Consider the following 19,292-nt stretch of genomic DNA (forward strand, 5'->3'; position numbering starts at 1 on the left):
ATATATTAAATTAAAATTTGAATTTTAACTTAGCCTCTAAAATATTGATTGGTTTGAGCATTTTTAAAAGCGTGTATTTTTTAAAAATCTGATGTGATAGAAAATTTTGAAAGCGAGAATTAAGGACATCTTAATCCTTTAAAAAGCATTGTTTTGTTTGCACTCCCGAACGTAATTTTGTCGAACAGTGTTATAAATTAACAAATATAATTGTGTATACGCCCAGTATACAGTTCAATGGCTTCCTATTGGTGTCATATAAAATAATTATTTCGTTGAAATATGGCAAACTGTCAATTTAAGAACTTTAAAAATTGTATTACTGAAGTTCAAATATTTTCAGTATTTTCTAAAATTTAAAAAAGTTATTTTTCTTGGCATACAAATAATTGCTTGTTTTAGGGACCTTGAAACGTAAACAAATTTCAAAATTTTCAATTTCAGAAACAAAACTACCTGAGTAGAATTATTTTGCTAATAACTTTGCCAAGACCGACGCGACGACCTTAACACGGTCTCGAAATTAAACTACCGATAATATTCATAAACATTCCAGAACAACAAAATATTGCTTATAGAAAACGTCACTCAATTTATTTATGTACGTAATTTTTTTACGCATAGAATTTTGGAATGGAATAAATCAAAAGATGGTTTTTGACCTACAATTAAGTTAATTCAAAAGATAATTTTCTGTCATTATAATTCAACTATGATTTCTGGAGGTTAAATTTTCGATTACTTGTCCCATCATTTGTGGTCACATATAAGCAGTAATGCAACATATCTTCACATAAAATAGTCAAGCGGTTTTAAGTCGCACTTCAGTGGTCAGTTAAAGAGTCCGTAACGTGAAACTATATAATTACAAAAGCTTCCTTCAATAAATCAATTGCATCATGAGCTTTGTTAAACGTTTCACTATCTAGTTGAAAAAACAGGTCCTGTCAACAAAAATATTTGTCACCTCGAAAACCTTACTATAAAAATGATTTTGTGCAACGAAGAATAACATTTTTAACATCTGGCTAAATTTTAAGTGTTGAATAGAATTGACATTTTTTTAAATAACATATAAAAACCCAAAAAAAGACATTACTCAAAGTTGGTAAAACTTGATTTTCGACTCATATATCTTTTCACACATTTATGATATTGGCTTTAAATTAAATGGATCTTATAAAAAATATTGTTTTTAACATTTAGTTAAATTTCGAAAAAAAATAAATAGATTTATGATTTTTTTTTTTACAAAAAATAAGAACCTAAACAAAACATTAGTAAAAGTTGGTAAAAATTGAAGTTTAAGTAATTTTCGATTACAATATATTTTCAAGAATTTGAGATTATGACAAACTTGTTTTATATTATTAGAAATATTGTTTTCAACATTCGGTAAAATTTAATTGACAATTTTTTTAAATAAAACACTAAAATCTACAAACCTTTAAGGCAAGACAAATCGGCAGACGGGATTGAATGCGACTCTTTTTTCTTTTATTTGTGCCCAGAATCAGAAGAATCTGATGCAAACTTTCAAATTGTTTTTGCAGTTTTTTAACCTCTCTCTTTATTTTTTTTCTTAACGAACTTTCATTTTTTAAGTAAAAATAAAAGGCATTAAAACTTCTATTAGTTGTATCAGCTGCTGCACGTTCGGTTAGGTCTTGGTGTCTAAGCAAGTCGAGCTTAGCTTTTAAAACACTGATATTGCATGTACATCGAACAATTGGTCCTTAAATTTTAGATCAGAAATTAAATGTCACTGAAAACACTAAAAGTGTTGATTTAATCTATCCAATACTTGAAAATGCTCATAAAAAACAATTAGGTTTTCGATGTCCCGATTCAGTTGAATCAAAAGTGAACGTCTATTTTTATAAAACTCTTTACAAGTGGGTGGAAACGAGACACGCAGTTTTATTTGGAAAATGTTGTTCACATTTGTTTCTTAACAGCTAAACGGAACGGAGTAGTTAGCATCAATAGGTGTCATATACGTATATATATATTTAGAATTGAAAGATCGAGTTCAAAAATTACAAACCAAGGTTTAAGGAAAACAGTTTTGAGAAGTCGATCTGGACTTTCATATCTAAATATCGTGTTGAGACTAAAACAGAAAGAATGTAAGTTTGCATGACACAAAGGTTAGGAGATAAACAGCGTTGGCCAAAATATTAGCAAACTTAAATTACCTCCATCTTCAAATCATTCAAAAATTAATAACTTTAACTTATCATGTTAAATGGGGTCACACACTTAGATGAGTTTTTTAATATTTTGTAATGGTGGCTAACAAAATTTAAGTAACAAAAGTTTACATTTACAGATTTCAATTGTGGCAACTTAAGTCATCAAATTATTTTAGAAAACTTTTGTCCAGCAAGGTATGGTCTAACTATTTCACTAGGATTCCATGATTTCAACAGTTTTCTAAATATGTCATATTTAAGAGCTAAAACATAATAGTTTAAAGTAGTTTTTGGTGTGTTTCACACAGAAACGTAAGAAATTATTTTGACATGTAGCTTTTTGCGAAAAGTAAAATATACTTTTCTTTTTCCATTTCTATTAATGCGAAAAACACTACAAAAATTCAAGAGAAACGATCTTATATAATGATCTGTCTAGCTTTTTTCGGACTCAATTTTCGGGAGTCTAGTATTACATCGCTATCAGTATGCTTACTCTTATTTTAAACTTAAAGGAGTCAACTAAACATACAAATTGTAGAGAAAAATGCTTGTTTTTTGAATATTGCAGATATAGGTGCATTTAAGTACATAATGTATCTAACAAAATAAATTAAAACAATTTAAGGTAATAAATAAACCTTTGTGTGGCACTCACAAATTACACGTTTCAGAATTTCTTTTTGCTTCAAATCTCAAGAGATTCAAAGCTTTTATATCAATAAATATGAAATGTTTATTATGTTTTTCAATTACTCATTAGTTTAACAAAAGTTTAACTTTTGCTGTTTTTGGGACATTTATGTTTTTGAAATTAGTTTTTAAATCTTAGTTCTAGAGCACCCAAAGCCAGTTCACTTCAAAAGTATATTTATTAAATTCTTTAGGGTCTTTTAAGATCTGTTGTATTCAACAGAAAATCAATTTTCATGACTGGGTCGCTAGAACTTGCTAACGTCTTCTTATATTTGAAGATTTAAAAATGTAACTTATTTTTTTGTTTGCAAGTCACTTTACATTTTAAATTTTGTTTAAAAAATATTTTTAGTAAGCGCTAAATAAATTACTCATAGATTTGCATTTAACATTTGAATTCCGTTAAAGAATTTTGTAAACAAAACTAATAATTTTTAAAAAATAAAAAAAATAAATGTTTGGTCTTCAAAAATCATCATCAATTTAATCATTTGATCATCGACAAGAGCTTGCACAGAAAAAGAAGATTATTGAAAAAAGTCCAGTAGTTCTTAAGAAACTTAAAAAAATAAGGTTTTCTGAGGGGTACCCTTCTAGAGCAATACCAAATATGTTTTTCTTGTAGAAAGAAGCAAAATCAAGAATACAAAATTTAGAAAAAGGCTTAAGAAAATCACATATTTTTTTATTTTTATGAAAATAATTTAATTCATGAACACTAAATTTTTATAAAATTCAGTTATTTTTGACAGCAAACCGGTTTTTGGCGAACTTCCTTTAACAAATATTTAAATGAAATCTTTATATATACAACCTAAGCTTTATGGCTTTTATAACCCCCCGACCCTGGATCGTCCATTGGTCAAAAGTTGATGAATTTGTGCTGTGTTTTTGGAATAGGGCTGAATATCCGATTTATATTATGTGCTTGGTCCAGTCTTCAGTTAAATGTAGTAATTTTAGCAACAAAGTTAAAGGAAGACATATGCAAATTTTGTTTACTTATACAAAAAATTAATAATTCAAAATATAATGGGGGTCATATCCATTAACCCAATACAATTAGTTTTGAATTAAAGAGAATTCCTTTGAAAAAAAAAACAAACAAATTATCTTCCAGGGGGTCGGATTTTTAAAATTTGTTTTTGTTTTGACCGGCCCAGTATTGTACGATTTGTAATTATTGTGCCATATTTAATGAACTATTACAAAGCCATTTTATTTCATTTTCTATAAGGAACTGTTAATATTTATTTAAATTTTAAAAACAAAAATAGTTAAATAGTATTTTTAAATTTTTTTTTTTTCAAAATCTTATCGTGGATGATTATATGTAGGAGTAGAACAGCGTTCAAATATTAGACCATGCTTTTTTGGATAATACCTCGAAAAATCCTTCATATGACTGTACGAATTCATACAAACATGTTTAAAAGTAATAATACATATAACTTAAGAAATCTAAAAAAAAATAATTTGAAAATCATAACTCCCATTTTTTAAATTAAAAAATTTTTGACACTGAAAAATTTCTTCACAAACCTAAAAACCTAACCTTAATATTTTTGGATAACACCTATGTATGTATATAAAATTTTGTATACTTTTTTTTTCTCAAATAGCTTATTTTAAGACTTGTATTGTCTTGTTTTTGATGTACCGTATCCAATTACTATTTCCTCTACTTTGGTCTAACGAAATACATACTCGTACATACATCCATTCATATGAGTGACTGTTGTAAATTAGGTCCGCCGAAAGGTTCATAAATTTCGTTCTCGAGCTTTTACTTTTTTTTGTGACGAATTCGTTATTTGTCATTCAGAATCTTACTCGTATAACGCAAAAATAATTCCCAAGACCTTCTCGCATCCTCCATTATCACCAGACTCAATTTCAATAATAAATTGCCGTACATATGCCTACCACAATACTATATAGAAGGCAAACAGTATACAGGGGGTATAAAGTTAAGAAATATTTTTTATTGCTCAATCTCAAAAACACAAGAAGACAACTTTTATAACTCCCGAACAAAAAATGGGCATAAATTGGCGTAAATAAGTTGCGTTAAGACACAATTTTTTTACCCCCATTTTTGTGTGAAATTGCCTGTTTTTTACGTTTGTTTGTTTTTGTGGTGTTTGCTTTAATATATTGCATCCCATTTCTGAGTCCAACTGACTGACAACACAACCAGACCATCATCAGAATAAATTCAAGTTAAAATTATCACAATTGATTGCCCGCCATATTTCTTTATCAATTTATTAATAGCTATGAGAATCTAGATTATAGAATAACAAAGTCATAAGAATTTATAAATAATAATCATATGATGGAATTTTACTTCAAAAAAATTATATGAAAAAAGTTGAAAAACAAAAATAAGTGCGCGAAGAAAATTGAAAATCCTTCAACCTGAAAATGAAATGAAGTGTGAGAAACTCACATCCTTCCACGTTTCACCACCAACCCTTGTCTAAGGCTTTTGAGGTTGGTATAGAGGTACGTAGATACTCGTAAATGTTGACAGGTAAAATCTCATTTGGTTTAACCTCATAGTAAATTACTGCACTTATTTGACTCGCATAAGTGCTTTTGCTATGTCAGTTTTTGATGGCGTCGCCTTCGTCGTCGCTAAAGACGAAGATGGAAGCAATGATGGTGCGGTATTTTCAAAGCAGAAATTCAAATGAGATGCCAAATTGCTTCTGCTCGTTCTCCTTGCATGAGTTGACATCGAAAAATCTGCTTTAAAATTAGTTTTTTTTTTCTCTCGACTCTTTTACGTCATCGTCTTTTTCTTGGTGTGACTTCCTTAGTTCAGTGGGTCGTCTGTCTGACTTCACTTTTCTCCAAACTCCAAAGCAAATCAAAATAAGAAATATAAAAAAAAACATGTTCTACGTGTAAGGGGGCAGGATGAAAAAAAAGTGTCCTTAAAATAAAAAAGCCATAGTCAAAGCAGAGAGCATATGTATACATTCTCGTGAACATAAATAGCACATAAAAGCCAAGTCCTTGAATTAAAATACACAAGAAAGAAAAAACAACTGTACCAGTGTCCCTATAAATATATAGAAGTAAAATATGAAGGACTAAACGAAAAAATACGTACGAGTATAAGCAAAGCATCCGGGATGCGCCGCGCCGCGCCATCATCAGAAGTATAGTTGTTATAAAGCTTTCAACACTTCATGGTATTTACCATTTTTACAGGTTTTAAAAGGGAAGATATATTTACACTATACACAAAAATAATGTGGAACGAGAAGGGAAGTTAAAGAAATATCACCGAGAAATGTCCTGTGCCATCAGTGATGTCCTTCCTTATCCTCGTTTTTCTCAATGCCTTGGAGCGGCAGTGTCTTCATTGCTTTATGACTATTGTTATCGGTTCACAATCATCGTTATGATTATTGATATTTGTAATATACATTTTCCTGTTTGCATAAGCGTAAAGTATAATTCAAAAATTCCTGATAGTCGAAAAATTGCGGATAAAATGTATATGTCGACAAACAGTGGTATGTTCATGGGCAACATATTTAAGGGGGCTCATTAAAGAGTTTGTTATGAAATAAAATAAAAATATATTTTCAATAGATATCATCAACTTTAACCAATATTCGAAAATGGAATGTACCTACTGTTTTTTTACCAAACACAAACAGAATGTCAATGTGAGGGATTTTATTAAAAAGCATTATCTACGTAAAAAGGATCTACGTGATTTTCCATTTCTTCAAACCTACCTTTTCACAAAATCAGTAAATATGAACAAAATGGAACCCTGTCTTCGATTTCAAATTCTTACTTACTAACTTAAGGTGGAGTTTCGGTCCTGGATGGACTGATGGACGCTAGAGCGTTATTGTCTATCCGCTCTACACGACACAGCCATCAAAATCATCAGTCCGTACAAATCGTGTCTTATAGCTGGTGACTTTAGATGCTCCAAAAAGTACTTTATTACTCAATTACGTTCTAAGTTTAAAGAAGCTGAGATTTGCAAGAGTTATTTTCCGTTTGATTTCGGCGCTGTTATCATTGTCTAAATTTATAGCGGTGTCTAGGTTGCGTCATTGACCACTAAGCCCATCGTCTCCGCTTTCTTCATTATGATCAAAAAGCACCACCGACATCACCCCTAAATCTTCCAACTATGTCAATATAATCGGCGTCTCCAAATAATTGGACGGAACTTTGTTAGTTTATGCCCCTAATATTCACGGTTGAGTTTTGCGCAATTCTTTCCCGAACGATGTTGAAGAAGTCGCATGACTAAAACCATCGTCGGTGAGACCTCTTTCGACCTTGAATGACCATTCTCCATTGTCATTCTGCACAAATGGACAAGATTGACAGGGATTCCAAAAAGAAACACTGCTCTGTAAAGCTCTTTCCAATAGATGCTGTCATATATGAAATCGGTCTAGAGATGGTATCGATCCTTGGATTTTCCAAGATTTGCTATAATGTGAATATTTAGTCAATGGTACTCTTTTCTCGTCTAACGCCACAAGGATTAGGCACTATCATATTGTTGACGAACGGCTTCAGACGTTCACATAATACGGCAGAAAGGATCATATACGTGATGTTCAGGAGACTGATGACTCTGTTGTTGGCGCGGCTCGGAGGTGTCCCTTTCTTGAATATTGGGAGATTCCACTCATCGAGCATTCTTTCTTCTGACCATATTTTGCAGATGAGTTCTTGCATGTTCCCTTCCAAGTCATCGCCTACTGTTTTGGATAATTCGGCATGTTTTAGATAATGACATCAGCTCCAGCAGCTTTGTTGGACTTCAGTTTCTTTTCTATATCTCGTCTATTTGATTCCATTTCATTATAACTTTTGTTTTTAAGAGGATTACGGTCTCATACAGAAAATTCCTTAAGGGCCTTAAATCCCAACTTATTCTGGCCCTGATGTATACAAAAGCTTTTGTAACCGTTAAGCAGATGACTCTCTTTTTCCCCACGATGATTCTGAGTGTAGAATAAAATTATTTCATGCAAAAAAGGAAATGGAAATGACTTCTTATATTCCATTCCAACCAGCTGTCTCATATAATTTAGGAGAGGACTTTCGTCCTTATAGGTATTTGTATATGTGTATACTTAGATATTCAATGCATTATTTGTCTGTATGTGAGCAATTTTTCTGCTATCACAAAACTCACATAAACAATTTGTTACAAATTCAAGAGATTTAATGTTGCCATTGGAATATTTGAATGAATCTATGTATATGTAATATTTTTGTATGAATGTAGGTACATAAAAGTTATTGTTTCGTCTATTTTGAAAATCAGTTTTAGCACACATGGGAAATAATAATATAATTGGCATTTTCTTCCACAAAAGACCAATCAATCATTAAACTCATCAATTTGATGTGGAATTTTATGAAAGATTGAGTGTTTATTGTACAGGGTGTTCGGAAAGTGTCTTAATTAATTCAAATGATAATAAATTCTAAAGATTTAAGTTTTTATTTGTAATTTATTTAAGAATCACAAGGTGTGTTTTATTTTTAAGCTTGCCCTCAAATGACCACCAGGTTCATGCTCAGAGACTTAGTCTCTCTAGAGCGTTTGCATAACAACATTTTACGACTCAGATGCAGTCCACTAGTTCTTAGCACTCTTCGCAATGGACTTCTGGAAACAACTTATTGACCACATTGCCTACCTGTCGATGTCTCTACACTTTTTACAACACTTATAGTAATGCGTTCCACATGCGTTTTAGCTCCGGCTAGGTGAGTTCTTATAATTCGATGTAGATCATTTATAGCTTCTATATATACGCGAAGGTTGCATTTAAATGAAATGATCGTTAAGTCAAGCCGAGCCGAGTGATTATTTCCAAAGAAAATTCAATAAGTTTAGTCCTTTTTAAAACGATGAAATTCATTGTAGAAAATCTACCAAGTTAATTTTAAAATTTTAAATGATTTTTTTTTTTAAATTTTGAAGAAACATATCAATCACCCTGTACACATAAATTGTTTTATTATATCGATTAATGGTGATGGCCGTGGTAGTGTGCTACGCTGATATGAAAGTGTTACCAAATCCTTCCATTTTCTCGGATTTAATATTCGGTGTTTTCAGATTATAGACAGGTTGTTCGTCTATATGAAAGCCTCAGCTCAGCTTTTATACATCAGGAACTGATAAATGTCCTTACTGAAGAGATGCCTACTTTTTAACAACAAAACGAAAAAAGATGATGACAGAGATTTATTTAAAAAAAATATATACATATATATAATCGAGGAATGTGTCAACGGAGCATTAAAGTCACGGCTAATTGAAATTCACTGTAGTGCTGTCGACAACAGCGGCGGCGGCAATGTCAACGTAGACGTAGGCGGCGAATGGAATAACTTTTGAATGTTCCTCATTCTGCATAGATTCAGAACTTTGTAGCAGCACTATATCACAGTTAACGAGGATGAAGAGACTAGAGGGGCCTATACTTGAAAGAGGCTTAAGTAGATTTTGGCAGACAGTGTTTATGTGGCTTCCAGGAATCGCAGCATACATATAGCTATGGGCTTAGGGGCTATATATGTACGTATGTTATAATAGGTATATAAATATGAATGGCGTGTTTAAGCTTTTCCTAGAAATTTAAGTAAAATAGAATAGAAATATAATAAATATTCAGTACCTTTATCTGTATCTTTATTCAACTACATAAAAATGAGCCTAAACAATGCCTTAAATAAGTTGAAATGTGAATTTAAGATTAGTTTACTGTCATTGTTGAAGTTTATAATGGAATAATTTAAGTCTAACAGTGTTGCACTCAAATTGATCAACAAGTAATCATATTTGACATTTGTTTGAAAATAAAATGTATCCATTAAAGGAATAAAAGCAAAACATAGATAACTTAATTTACTGTTCGTTCACTAATAAGATGTTTATACATTTACTTTGACAGAAGTGCTTTGCTTACATAAGTTAATTGGTCTTGAGATTTAAAATTAAAGGTAATTTTTGTTAGTTATTTTTGAAAATGGTTGTAGTTCTTACAGAACGACGATACTAGAAACACCTTCTGCTACTCTCTTTCTTGTAAAAATCGAAAATTATCAGTCTTGTTTTAGTAACATTATCAGTCTCGTATAAGTCTTGTATTTTTTTTTCTGGAATACTTTAGATTGAAGCCATGTTCCAGCTAGGTAATGTAATTTGTTGCTTTTATAAATCGTGAATAAGTTTTAAAGGTTTCACATTTATAAAATTATAATAACATTGTTATATTCGAAGTTTGTACATAAAGAAACTGTAAGCTTCTTATTCGTCAATTGAATTCGACAGTATACGACTTGAAATATCAAAAACAATTAAGATTTTGACATGTCAAAGTATTTTTATTTCTAGATATAACATAGCCGGTTAGAATGGTATACCTCCACTTGCAATTTCGTGTAGATGAAAATGTTTGGAGATATTCAAAGACTCGACAAAAATTCTTGAATGACCTGCGCACTTCATCTTTAACTTACCAGGTTATGTTAGAATAGGTTGATGGGCCGGCGATTGAAGACATTATTGCCGCACTAAGATTAATGTAGATCCATTGTGATATCCTAAAGTATTGAACTTGCCTAGGGGAAACAGAATTAATGAAAACCTATGATGCCTTTGGATTGTCTTGTTCCAACCTTTTAGAGTCTGTGATAAAGTCTAATAGGCTGTTTCTGCCTAAGAATTTATTTTTAATGTGACATAGAGCAAAAGTTTTGCGGCTTTCCCAACTCACTTATGTGTGGGACATGTTCACCCATTCGTTCCTAAAGGGTTTATTGAAGTTTAGACAGCTAGTTACGTAGTCTGTGCTTAAATTCTATGTATATCCGTGTATAATCTTCGGGAGCTACATGAGGCTGGTTTTCCAGCAACTGGTCTGTCTTACCTTTAAGGCTAAGAGTACTAAATCTGTTGGAGTATAAAGGACCGCTCTAAACTCTTGCTTTTTATATAGGCGTGTTGTGAAGGAGATAAAACTTCAGGCCCAAAGTTAATGCGAATATGAATATCTAGAAACCTCTCTAATGTTTTGAGAATAAAAGATGTAAAATTGTACGCTTTAAGTATGAAAACTACTCTGATCTCGAGCCAAAACCAAGGAACATATTCTCATTTGAGTCTTTAAGGAAATAAATTGGAAAGATTGGGATTGCAAGAGCTGATATCTTCTGTAGCATCATATGGAATATGCCATGTGGACAATTTGAATGGTTAGAAGAAGCTTATGGAGGAGGAGCTTATCATACCCACTGTTATAAAAAAACGTGGGGATTATGTTTTTAGAGAAAGTTGATGCTATGATTCGTTATTAAATTGTAGCCCGGAAAGTGGATATTTAGCATGGGTTCTAAACTTTCCAAACAAGAATGAGTCGACTGATCAGTGGGTTGTGTTAGTGACTCGCAGGTTCTTTTATTCTCGCTGACTTGTTTTTAAATTTTAATTTGTTACAGAATTTTCTCCAAGCGTTTTCTTTGGCTTGTGTGACTCTGCTTTGAATATATTTTGACTTGACTTGACTTGAAAGAGTTCAATCACCATCTTCTTGTTTTTTTTCCTTAAAAAAAAGATTTTTAGAAAGATGTATGTTGTATGTGTATGCGTGTGTACGTACGTTCGTACTTCCGTACGTCCGTACGTTCGCGACGTTTTTTTCGTCCTCTATAGCTCAAGAACCAGAAGAGATATCGATTTCAAATAAATTTTGTTATACAGATAATAAGGCACAAAGTTGCAGAAATAGCTCTCAAGAAAATTGCGTGGGTGGTTTTTTTACCATAGCAGTTTGAAAAAAAGGTGAAAATTTTGGTTAACCCTAAATATCTTACGATCCAAAAACGCTAGAGACTTGAATTTAATTTTATATAATATATTGTAGCGTGATATCAAAGAAGTATATTTTTTGAAAAAAATTAATGTAACGTTTTTTTTATAAATCAAAAAAACTGAAAAAAATGTCACCTTCAAAATTTTACGACTAAAATATGATTTTATCACAAAAACAATTTTATGCAACGAAAAATAATGTTTTTGACATCTGATAAAATTTTGAGAATAATCGAATTGACAGTTTTTTTTATAAAAAATAAAAATCTAAAAAAAAACATTACTCAAAGTTGGTAAAAATTGAATATCGATTCAAATATCTTTTCAAAAACTTGAAATTTAGGCTTTAATCTTATTTTATCTTATTAGAAATATTGTTTTTAACATTCTGAAAAATGTTGAGAAAAATCGAATTGACAGTTTTCTTACAAAAAATAAAAACCTAAAAACAAATTAATAAACGTTGGTAAAAATTGATTTTCGACTCAAATATCTTTTCAAAACTTTGAGATATTGGCTTAACGTACTTTTATCTTTCAAAAAATATTGTCGTCAACATTCAGTAACATTTTGAAAAAAAAAACGAATAGACTGTTTTTTTGCAAAAAATTAAAAACCGAAAAAAAATTAACAAAAGTTAGTAAAAAATGATTTTCGACTCAAATATCTTTTCAAAAATTTGAGATAATAGTTTCTAACTAAATTTTACTTATAAGAAATATTGTCTTCAACATTAGGACAAATTTTCAGAAAAATCGAATCGACAGTTTTCTTACAAAAAATAAAAACCGAAAAAAATGTATAAAAGATGGTAAAAATTGATGTTCGACTCAAATATCTTTTCAAAAATTGTAGATATTGGCTATAAACTACTTTTATCTTTCAAAAAATATTGTTGTTAACATTTAGCAAAATTTTGAAAAAATCGAACTGACAGTATTGTTTACTCAAAATTAAAAACCTAAACAAAATTTAACAAAAGTTGGTAAAAATTGACTGTCGACTTTTCAAATATTGGCTTCTAACTAATTTGATCTTATAAGAAATATTGTTTTCAACGTTCGATAAAATTTTGAAAAAAATCGAATTGACAGTTTTCTTACAAAAAAATAAAACTCTAAATAAAAAAGAATACTAAAACTTGGTAAAAATTTACTTTCGACTCAAATAGCTTTTCAAAAATTAAAAACATTGGCTTCAAACTTATTTTATTTCACAGAAAATATTGTTTTCGATATTCAGTAATTTTTATATAAAAATCCAACAGTCCGTTTTTTCATAAAAAAAAATAGTACGCAAATTTGGTAAAAAATTGATACGAGTGCATATAGACAAACTTTTAAGCAAGACAAATCGACAGAAAGGATGGAAAGTTATCAGTGTATGTCGCATCCCAGCCTCTTTTTTACTTTAGGAAGCAGTTTAAGAGCTTTGCGAAAAATAGACGATAATTGTTTTTAGAGGGCATTTGTCGTCTTAATTTTGATTTCATTTCATTAAGAATGATGAAAATAATTTGTTTTTGACACCAATTAACAGCAAAAATATTTCTTATTTACTTTATCCGAAAATCCCCTTGAAACTTAGTATATATTAATTTTTTACTTAATTAAAACCCTCCAAATTGAGGTTCTGAATATTTTAATTTTTCGATAAGAAAAAACTCCTTTTTCTGTTCAAGTTAAAAATAAATATAATCCTCATTTTAAATACAAGTAGTCCCATGACTATCAAAATTCTTCTTTCATTTGTAATCCTACAGACTTTTGATGTCAATTATATTCTTAAAACGTCCAAGGCAGAAGAGAGCAAAATCCTTTAGCAGACAAACAAGGAAACAAGGAACAAACTGTCTATAACTAAAGATATGTTCGAGATATTATGTTCTCTACCTCTTCGTCGTCGTCTTCGTCGTCGTTGGTATACTTTGCAATTTCTATGCAACTACATGACCTAATGTAAGCTGCTTATATCACGCTCTTTGACCTCAGAAAATTACCCTGCATGTAGATGTTAATTATACTTCGTTTGGTTGCATCATGCAATTGTGTGAGCAGCATTCTCCAGTGTCATGTTCTAATTTGCATACACTAATGCCGCACAGTCTACACATTTTCTGCCATTTGCACACATACAATCTCTCGTATATAGTTTTTATGCATCCCAACACCAAACCAACAACAACCACAACACATCCACCCAACCAACCCCCAGACGACTAACAACCCTCATACCGATGATGTTGTGTCAACCCCTCGAGCAAACAATGTAGAAAAAATCACAACAACAAGAAGACATGTTGTCCAACTGAGGTAAAGACTTTTATCCTCTGTATTTATTGGTAGCAAGGAAGCAAAGCAAGAAAAAAGGATATAATTTCTAAAAAGGATAAGAGGCGGACATTCTACGGGGCTATTTTTAGTCTCACTCACTCTCGTACCAAACTCCCACCTACAGCCCTACCAACAACATCCTCACGTTTGTCGGTCGAGAAATAAAATTAAAATTAAATTATTTCTTACTTTGCTGCAAGGCAAATACGTAGTGTAAAAAGAAAGGGAAAAAGGAGCAAAATAATTAGTTTTTATGCGTTATCCTTCTATCTTTGGAAAGCTTTGTGTCTGTGTGTGCGTTTGGATAGTTAGTTTCTTTTTTACTTTTTAAGTTTGCTTTTTACTTTATATTTTTTTACTTTTTTCAGAACAGGAAAGCTTCACTATCCAACAGATGTTTGTGGACCATTATTCGAAGAAGAGTTGGAATTCTGGGGACTGGATTCAAATCAGGTAGAACCATGCTGTTGGTCAACATATAGTATACATCGAGATACACAAGTAAGTATTTAAAAAAAAAGTAAAAGAAGAAAAAGAAATTGAACCTTGGATAATTCAATTTGTACGCCTTGAGGTTTAAATATGTATCTACTTACAATTTATTTGTATCTTTTCTTCTACCTTTGTTTATTTATTCTCTCTGTAGAATACTTTAGCAATTTTAGATAAATTAGATATTGAAAATGAAAAACCATCAGAGGAACAAATTGCACGATTATTTGGTTTCGAAGAAGCCCTTAGTAATGGTGAATTAAATTGTTGGCAACGAATTAAGCCGAAAGTATGGGCTCTGTTCGATGAGCCATCAAGTTCAACAGCAGCAAAGGTGAGTTTTAAGAGAATTAATTAATTTATTCCCAAGAACTTAATACAAATTTGTGATATTTTGAGCATTTCATAAAATCCTTTAAGGAGAACAAAAATACTTGTTTGAAAGTTTAATACTCCGAAACTGATACTTACAAAGGCGTTTTCCAAGTAAATTTTAAAACTTTGCGCCACAAGTTCTAAGCTTTCGAATATCAAAACCTTAGGTAACTAGGTCCTTAAGCACTACTTCTTCTAAGTACTTGAAATATATGTGACGTTAAAATTAGAACAAAAACACTCAATGGGCACTTGAAAAAGCATTTTATATAGTTTGGCATTAAGCTCTCTTATCGAAATAGATGGCCTTGGTATTAACAAATAATTTCTTCGTTGGAAACAATCCTTCTAACCGTTTTAAGTTCTATTGAATGGTATTAAATCTGAAACTCATAAAAGAAATGATGGTGTTCCTCAGGGTTTCGTTCTGTTTAATATTCTTTTTCTAATATTCAATAACGAACTCTTGCCACTTCTTGTCCATTAAACTGTTTCGTTGACGACAGTACCCTCAGCTTTTTATTTTCGTTTCTAAATTCACATCCTTGTGGCATTCGCATCCAAGAAACTAACTAACTTTCAGTATCACAGATCACATCTTATGGATCTATCACACATTCGACATTGCCAAAAATGCTGCTAGGTGTTTAAGAATCCTCCGACAGTGCAGCAAGGAATGTTTTACCTTTCTGATCTGGCTGAAAGGAAAAAAGCCTTCATTCGTTCAAATCTTGAATATAACTTGCATATTTGACGGGTGCCCCTAAAACATATTTAGGTCTTTTGGATGGGATCCAAAAAGAACTTTTAAAATAGTAGGCGATAGAACTATAACCCAAACAATTTTATCATTCGAAAATAATGTTTCATGCCTTTTGTTGTTTTACCGGTATTTTTACAAACATTGTTCTGTAAAATTAGTCAGTAGCATTCACCCTTTAAACAATTCAGCCGTAATACTCGCACTTCCAGGAATGCTCATCAGTTTACCCTTGGGCTCAAATTTGAACGTACTTACAAGTGGAAAGATTTCTTTCTTAAATATGGATTGCTTTACCTAACTCGGTTTTTTCAGCCATTTTAATATTCAAAACTTTAAGAACAATGTTTACCCGTCCCCTAAATCTTTTTCTATTTTCCTAACGCTCGCACTGTGTTTAAATACACATAAACACATAAAAGGTTTTAAAAACCCCTTGAACGTCTGTAAGCTTTAAAAAATAGTGTCACTTATGTACTTTCTCAATAAGAGAAACATTTCGAAAAGATTGCATTCTTTTACAAGCCTAAAGTCCAATCAAAACTTATTTAATAAACGAGTGTTCTGTTCGGATAGTTTCACGCTTTTTCACCCAGTAATTACACAGAACATCACAAAATCAAATTAATAACGTTAAAAATAATTAAAAATGCATATAATTAAATAATTTGTATAAAATTTACTTTTTTTATTAGATTGTTGCTAGCATGTCGGTGTTCTTCATATTCGTTTCTGTGATATCATTCTGCTTGAAAACACATCCGGGGTTTCGGGTCGATTTCCCCGATGGGTCGTCTCTATCATCGACCTCATCCATACCTCTATCGACCACATCTTCTAATAATAATAATTTAAATATTAATAATTCACCATCATCGGTATTCAATATGACATATATCAATCAAGGTATAACCAACACTTTGAACAACAACAACAACATAACTAGAAAAGCAGAATTTACTGCTGGCAATTTAAGCAGCATATTATTCGATTCGTCCAATCTCACGTATAAAAGTTCCAATCGAAAACGTTTAAAACGCTCGATATTCAATGGCAGTGAATTAAATCAATTTTTTGAACAAAAAATTCTCGGCGGAACACCACATCACCATGGATGGCATGAATCTTATGGCCATCCACATGGAGCCTTTTTTTACGTGGAATTGGTGTGTAACGTTTGGTTTTTCATTGAAGTTATAATAAGGCTAATTGTAAGTACTTTGGACTTTTAAGATATTTTGAGCATTTTAAAATGTCTTCTATTTTATTTCTAATTAAAAAACAAAGGTTTCTCCAAATATCTGGCAATTTATCAAATCACCAGTAAATATTATCGATTTCACAGCCACTTTGAGTTTCTATACAGACGTTATGCAAAGAATGGGTGAACACACAGGACTATTGGAAGCATTTTCAATAGTTCGAATTATGAGACTTTTCAAGCTAACCAGACACTCGCCGGGATTGAGAATATTAATTCATACTTTCAAGGCTTCGGCAAAAGAATTAACGCTGCTGGTGTTCTTTTTGGTGCTTGGTATTGTCTTCTTCGCTAGCTTAGCTTACTACGCGGAGAAGTTGCAGGTAAGTACTTAGTTTTTTTGTTTATGTTTATTCAAAATGAGAATAAGCAAATAACATTTAAAAGTTGTATTCATTGACCGTTTTTCAGGAAAATGATTTTTAATAACAATTGGTATAAAATAACAAAAGTGTAGTCTCTTATATACACATTTTTTCTATGAAGATGGGATTTTTCAAATATTTTGTATAAAATGACGGAAATATTTATTTATTTATCAATTTTCTTTCGAGTTACATAACTTTACATAGACTACAAATTAATCAAAATAATAATAAGATTAATAATGCGTAAATTTAAATAACTAGCTTGAAAAATGCAGTAATTTCAATAAATCTTTTTTATATAAAATCTACTTTTATTAAATAAATTAAAAAATAAAATGCGATACAAGAATCAGTAATTAAGTTGTGTTTGGCGTAATTTAAAATTCAATGAAAAAGAAACATACATACGTATACAAAATTTCCATCTCTAGGTTATAAACCATGAAAAGGAACATAAATATTAAAGATTGAAAGTAAAATAGAACAATCTATGCTAGAATTCAAAATATCGAAAGCAATTAAATACCGAATATAGTTTCCATCTCAATACTAGAGGTTTTAAATCAACAAAAGCGCATATGTTATCTCATAACATTGGATATTTCAGTTTCTATAAATCATCCGCAAAGCAAATTTGTAAATCTTTTCTGAACCTTTTATACCCTATAAATACTTGATTGAGCAAAATGATTTTATATAATGCAACAATATTCAAGTAAAGGTCAATAAAAGTATAAATGAAAGGTTTGATGAGTATACAAATTTAAAAATAACTTGGATTTTTAAGAAATAAAACCCAACATCGAGTTATTTAAAGCGAAAAACTGATTTTAGAGCCAAATGTAACTCCAAGATATTTTTGACTCGTTAGACTTTCTAATGAATGATTTTCAATTCAATATACGTAAGCAATTGGATCTAGTATCTTAAAATATGTAACAATATTATATTTTTTAATATTGAAATAAAATTCATTTGTAGTACTCCAATTCACATGAATCTTACTGGCATGAATATAAAGAATGAAAAGCAGTGGTCCAAGATGGCTGCGCTGGGGTACACCAGAAAACTTTTTTTTTTTACTTGATAAAACGTCACCAATTGAAAACTTCAAAACAAATAACTTTTAAGTCAACAAAGATGATAAGAGCATTTTGCGTGTGTTATATGAAAAATGAGGCTAATTTGTTACGAATAAATTCAATAAAAAAAGAAAATAAACATGAACAAGTCTAATTTTTAAGACAAGAAAAAGAGATGCTATTTTGAAATCATAAAAGCATTTAAAAACAAATTTGTCGAGGACATAAGTGAAAAAAATATAAAAAAAAATGTTAAATATGAAGTCCCGCTTAAAAGCAATAAAAAACTGGAAATAAGAAAATAATCTTTAGGACTTGGAAAACGAATTGCTTGACATTTTTTATCCACATTGCACATAACCTGTACATTTATTGAGTAGTATTCTTCTCGGTTGGAGTACTCCTCGTGGTGGTTTCCTTACACGTACCAATGGCATAAGGAAACTCATACTTACTGCTCCACAACATTTGTGCATCTTCTATTTTTTCAGAAGTGGATTGATTAATACCAATGTCTTTACCAAAACCAATTTGAAATCCAGGATTTCCTACATAACGCAGAAAAATCTTCATTTTTTCCTTGATGAGTGAAAGCACCATGGCGTTTCCAAGATTGGGCCCAAAAACTCATCTGTCAATAATTTCACACATGTTTCACTAAATCTATGCAATTTTCAAAAATCTTTGCCAATTGGTCATCTTCTATTTTTATAAACAGCATTTTTAATAAAATTGTTCAGAAACTCGGCCATATTGATAGTTGTTTTTCAACTGAGTAAGAGAAAACCCATCCTTAACAAATTGTGAGGTCGATCTCATGTAATCGAACGTTTGCTCATCTTTTTG

General features: G+C 30.9%; 1 protein-coding gene across 2 annotated transcripts in view; it reads left to right on the top strand.

Moving 5' to 3' along the window:
- Positions 1 to 19,292, top strand: part of LOC129940892 (potassium voltage-gated channel protein Shaw) — a 172,669-nt gene that overhangs the window by 110,014 nt on the left and 43,363 nt on the right. For both annotated transcript variants that reach the window (XM_056049416.1, XM_056049417.1), the window contains exons 4-7: positions 14,477 to 14,609; positions 14,755 to 14,934; positions 16,431 to 16,946; positions 17,023 to 17,319. In XM_056049416.1, coding sequence (XP_055905391.1) covers positions 14,477 to 14,609; positions 14,755 to 14,934; positions 16,431 to 16,946; positions 17,023 to 17,319 — 1,126 coding nt within the window. The remainder of the gene's footprint in view (positions 1 to 14,476; positions 14,610 to 14,754; positions 14,935 to 16,430; positions 16,947 to 17,022; positions 17,320 to 19,292) is intronic.

Source organism: Eupeodes corollae, chromosome 1 (assembly GCF_945859685.1).
Source record: "Eupeodes corollae chromosome 1, idEupCoro1.1, whole genome shotgun sequence".
NCBI classification, from domain to species: domain Eukaryota; kingdom Metazoa; phylum Arthropoda; class Insecta; order Diptera; family Syrphidae; genus Eupeodes; species Eupeodes corollae.